This window comes from Corvus brachyrhynchos, unplaced genomic scaffold, assembly GCF_000691975.1.
Source record: "Corvus brachyrhynchos isolate BGI_N302 unplaced genomic scaffold, ASM69197v1 scaffold136, whole genome shotgun sequence".
NCBI lineage: Eukaryota > Metazoa > Chordata > Aves > Passeriformes > Corvidae > Corvus > Corvus brachyrhynchos.
Window position 1 is genome coordinate 6,825,226 of NW_008239080.1, and position 5,296 is coordinate 6,830,521.

A 5,296-nucleotide genomic window follows, 5' to 3' on the forward strand; every position below is an offset into this window, starting at 1 on the left:
GTGTAAGCTGAGAGTCCAAAAGGCAGAAATCATGTCTGAGTGAATCATGTCTTCAATGTAGACCTGATTCTGGGCCCAGCTTTGATCTCAGTAGAATCTGCTTATAGATAGGAAAAAATAAAAAGAAATTACCTACAAAGACTGCAACCTCAGAACCAGAAAGCCACAAGGAAGCACTGGAAACTGTGGAAAACTTAACAAAATTCCTGGAGACAACACAGTAAATCAGACTGTGAGCTGAGACCCAATTAATATAAATGCTATTTAGAACAGTCCATTTTCTGCCAACAAGGAAGGTGCATTGTCCAAGCAATGGCAGGAGTTTGTAGGGACTCCTGACTTACTTGTCTGGAAAAGCCAAACCAGATGCCACTCAATGGACAGAGGAATGTCAAGTGACTTCGAGTAACTGAAATTCCTTTTGGTTACTGATCCCCACAGTGAGTCAAGAAATTTCTCCAAGTTGAGCTCACACCCTGACATTGAGAGAAGCAGACACCCCGCTCAACCCAAAGGGTAAATTCCCAAAGGCAGGAGTCAGTCTGACTCTCTCTTGCATGGCTTGACTCTTTTTAACATAAAAATAGAAATGGCAGAAAACCCCCCAACACAATATATAAACATTAAACTATTATCAAAAGGCTCAAAATATGACCAGAATAACAGATTATTTTTTTCAGATTTTGAATATAGTGTGGCATTTTCCAACATCAGTCAGGACTTTTATGTCTCACAGAACAGAAACTTCCTTTTTTTTAATTCCTTCCTTTTTTTCACAGAACAGAAACTTCCTTTTTTTTTTAATTCTTTCCTTTTTTTCCTTCATTTAAACTAAGTCAGAAATTAATGAAGCTGAATGAGCCCTCTGGGTCAGTTAGAGTGATCCCTTCTGCAACACAATGCTCCCCAGTACTGGTCCTTGCTTTTTTCACATCTGACAGGAAACTCATTGTCTAATTATGCTTTTAAATTAACATAATGTTGTATGCAATAACTCTTAAAAGGGACATGATACTGCCCTTATAATCCACGAACTGAAAAGATAGCCCATATATGGAATCCATTTTACAAAGGAAATGTACCAACAGATAAACCATGCATCTATTTAATCTTTTCATAGTTTTCCTTCATTTCAGAAATGATGATCTTTCATTAGATATCAAGCGAGAAAGAGTGATGCCTACAGAAACGCCGTAGAATCAGAACAACAGTGAAAGGCAGCTTGGTAAAAACATCTATTTATCAAGCGATAGAGAGGGCTAAAGATACTGAGATAATGAAGACTGTGGAAGTAAGGTCTTGAAAACTTGTGACTAAAGAATAATGACAAGATATGCAATTGCTATATTACATACTGCCTCTCTTCCTGTCCAGGTGAATAGTTAGCAAAGTTAGGCTTTATTTCGTGTTCTGTGCAATCTTTATCTTCTGTTACCTCACCAGCCAAAATCCTCTTTACTTGCCAAGTCACCAGAAGCTTAAAGATTCAATATAGGAACTCTTCTGTATAGTATTCCAAAATTCACACAATTTCTGTAAAAGCTTTTCAAAAAATCACTGAAGTAAGCCTGAACATTACTAAAGTAAATTTGTATTTCCTCAAGACAAGTATTCTCTTACAGGCTGCTTCCTCTATGTATGCTTACCTATGCCTTTAACCTTCCTCATGGAAAATTCTCACTGACTTCACTGGGAGTTTCTCTGAAGAAATGAACATTTCATACTTCCGTGAATCCCAGAGTGGATTTCTTATTCACAATGTCTTCAATCAAAAATTTACACTGAATTTGATGAAAAAATTGAGTGGCAAAAGTATTTCAACACAAGATAGGATATCCTATTCATTTTCAGAAACAAAGTAGCCATGCTTAATGTTTGCTTTCAAATTATCAATTAAGAATTGCATTTTCAAGGTCAAAGGAAATGCCTGAATTAATTTCATGTGAGAAGGATGTTGTTATTTTGCTAAAGGTGGAATTTTCCATTGCATACACACCCTTCAATATAGATCAGTGTTCTTTCCAAGATGGGAGGCATTAACTTTTCATGCAGTAGCTTGGATTGATGCATTTGTAAATGAAACATTTCAAAGACCCTTTTTGGAAATGCCCCAGGGAGAATTTAAAATTTAACCATTCAATAAATGCACCTATAAAGGTTCACAAAAAATGGAAATTTCATCTTCATTAGTTCTTTACACCTGTGCAAAGTCAGGTGTACCATCCAACAATCAGAATAATAGGATTTTTTACAGCCTCTTTCTCTTGCATAAAAGGCTGCAAGAGGTGCTGAGAAAAAAAAAAAGAATCTAGTTCTGGGAAGTCTGATGCCAGTAATTCAAATGATCTCAAGGCTCTATTGATTTCAATTACCCCACACAATTTAGACTAGGTAGGAAGCTAACATCTCCTGATTAACTTGCTGTCATGATGAACTGCTCTTAAAAGGAAAGAATACATCTCCCTTATCTGCTCCACACACACACCAGAATCATATGGAGAGGCAGCAAGTCAGAAGGGTTGGGCCACCTCCTTAAGGTCCAAATGTTACAGAAATGGCCAATGAAAAGGCTAATTAAAGAACAAATTGACCAAGCTGCTGTACAAGCTGGCTCCATATCCTGAAAGGTTTAGAAAGCAAAGGTTATCGCTAGAGTCTGAAGAGCTTGTTACCTGATGTTTTTGTGGATCAGTAGTACCATGGGAAAGTGCAGCACCTGGAAGGTGCCCATCACCAGGAGGTTTCCCTGCCCCAGTGCCAGGGGAAACGTGCGATGTGGTCAGCAGCTGAGCACTGATGGGACCGTAGCCATTGGAAGGCTGATGGACGTTGTTCGAGGCTGCAGCTACTTCATCTTCATCACCAGAGTCCGTAATCAGGATAAACTCAGCCTTAAACAGGTCATTCTCCTGCATTTCTCCTTTGCTTGAATTACACCCCAGGGACCGGAAAGCCGTTCGGGTGCTGTCTGTACAGACAGTGGACACACAGTCTTGTTTGGCCCCACTCTTTAAGACCAGCTCATCAGAGACTGTGTCAGACTGCAAAAGATACAAGGAAAAAGAGCCAAATTAACTGCATTTTATTTGAGTTCCCCAAAATGTGAAGTAACTTTGGCTTTCAGTAGTGTCTGTCTCTGCACTACCAAAAGTGCAGTAGGCAAATGAAGAATTTAGGCATGAGTACACAGCAGAAGCCACTTCCCCAGGGAGTCCCAGCTTCCAGCCCCCCAGCCAATGCTGTGGGGGCTGCCCTCCCAGCAACTCACAGAGCAACAGGGGGCACTGAGCACAGCGATGGCCCGAGACAGGGCCGGCGCGGGAACCGAGGAGGAGGGTGCAGTCAAGCCGAATGAGCTGTCAGACCTGACTACACCAGACATGATGGGAAGGCACCCCGACTGCGGGATCCACAGAGCAGACAATGCTCCTCAGAGGAGTCTGACAGACTAATCTGGGACAAAACCTATACATATTAATGAAGAAACAAAGGCCCTTAAGACAAGGCATTCTCCAAAGAGAGCAAAGAGACTCAGAGGTCAGAGAGCTTTACTGTATGTTCAAGTTTTGCAGCACAGGCCACAATTGTTCTTCATATGTTCTGCAATTTCCACATCCAGTATGTCACTTCTCGAGTACACTTTGGATGAAAGCAGGAATAGTGCAAACTGCACATATGACACACATATCGTTAAATCATTCAAAATCAAAACTGCTATTTTAAATCATATTTCCCTCAGAGGAGGAATCAGGTAAATGAATAGACATACTGTGTACTGCAAGAGGAAGCCTCCAGATGGGGCTCATATTTGAGTGCTGCTTGAGGAACAGGGTAATTACAAATCTGCACTGCACTTGCAGCTTCATGAGTCCCGGAGTTCAGTTCTTTGAAAAAATACTGGACCACAGAGGGGGATATCAGCATTATGAGTTTGACAGTGTTCTTTTGAATATCTGATGTTGGTTGTTGAAATATTGTTCAGGTCCTAGACATTTTAGAATAGGGACTAATCTGTGCTATGAAGGCCTCACAACTGCATCAACTGCCAGAAAAGTTTCCTCTATCTACAGAAAAATACACAGGGATGGATGACAGGAAGACCTGATTCTGCTTTATCCTGGGCATGACTTCTAACAAAACCTGTACTGAGCAGCTGTAAATGTAACTAATGAGTTAAACTGCCTGAGGATAATATTCCAGTCAATGTCTCTTCAAATATATCCATCCTTTGCCCAGACCTAGCTGCTTTTTTCTCAGATAGGACACTGAAATGCTGGAACATGTTCAGGTAAGAGGGCTGTGAACTATTGTGAAAAGTTTTTTACATGGAAGAGCACCCAGAACTCCAGCCATATTACGGTGTCCCACAGTGGTAGGGAGGAGAGGAGAGATCCAACAGGCAGGAATTGTGCAGCAAGATTGATTTTTTTAATTGTTTTACAAACTCTTTTATAGACTTTTTTCTTCATAGTCTAATTGGTCAAAGGATCATCCACCCCTTGGGGTGATTGGCTAAAATCCTAAAACATCCATTGTCAAAATATTTTTCTACTGTACTATAAACAGAGCTCTGCAAGGTCACAGGTGTTCATAGTTTATAGAACTCTGCTAATATCTTTCGTGAGAGAGAAAAATATCTCACGGGACTGGAAAGAAGCAAGAAAAATTCTTGCTAGCAGTAATATTTGTATCCACACAGCCCCAGCAATGCCCCAGGGAAGGAGCTGTTATACAAAACCAGAATTGCCATAAGCATTAATATTAACCTGAGAGTTGCAGTAGCCTTTCAAGCAGCATGGAATAAAATGAGAGGGCATTAAGTGTTGTGAGGCAGGAAAGGAATAACAAACAAAGGGTTGACTAAAGGAAGGAGAACCAGGAATGTTGTGCAGCTGGCTACACCATTGCAGGAAATCACAGGGACAAGCTTTCAAAAATCAAAAGCTCGCTTCCAATTTGATGCATTACTATGCAGCTATGAATAGGATTGGCACCTTTTCTGGTAGCCACAGCACTGGCATTTGCTGAAGCCAGGATCCAGTGAACAACTCCTGGTCAATTTCCATGTGATAACACTCCTTGCACACCACCCTTGCTGTCATGAAGATCAAGAAGGAATTCCTGTCATCTGCCATTGCATGACTGACAGAGGACAGAATTGAGATGATCAAGGGTTTCCTTCCAATATAAACTCTGCCAAAGGCAAAGCAAGCTATTGAGCAGACACCTGCCTTCTCTTGCACAATGATTCCACATCTTGGTAATTAAACCAAGCACAAACCAAGAAACCATTCAA

General features: G+C 40.7%; 1 protein-coding gene across 5 annotated transcripts in view; it reads right to left on the reverse strand.

The window, feature by feature from the left end:
* The window catches only part of MLIP (muscular LMNA-interacting protein), a 103,868-nt gene that overhangs the window by 56,728 nt on the left and 41,844 nt on the right, over window positions 1-5,296 (reverse strand). For all 5 annotated transcript variants that reach the window (XM_017739325.1, XM_017739324.1, XM_017739328.1 and 2 more), the window contains exon 3: window positions 2,673-3,041. In XM_017739325.1, the coding sequence (XP_017594814.1) occupies window positions 2,673-3,041 (369 nt within the window). The remainder of the gene's footprint in view (window positions 1-2,672; window positions 3,042-5,296) is intronic.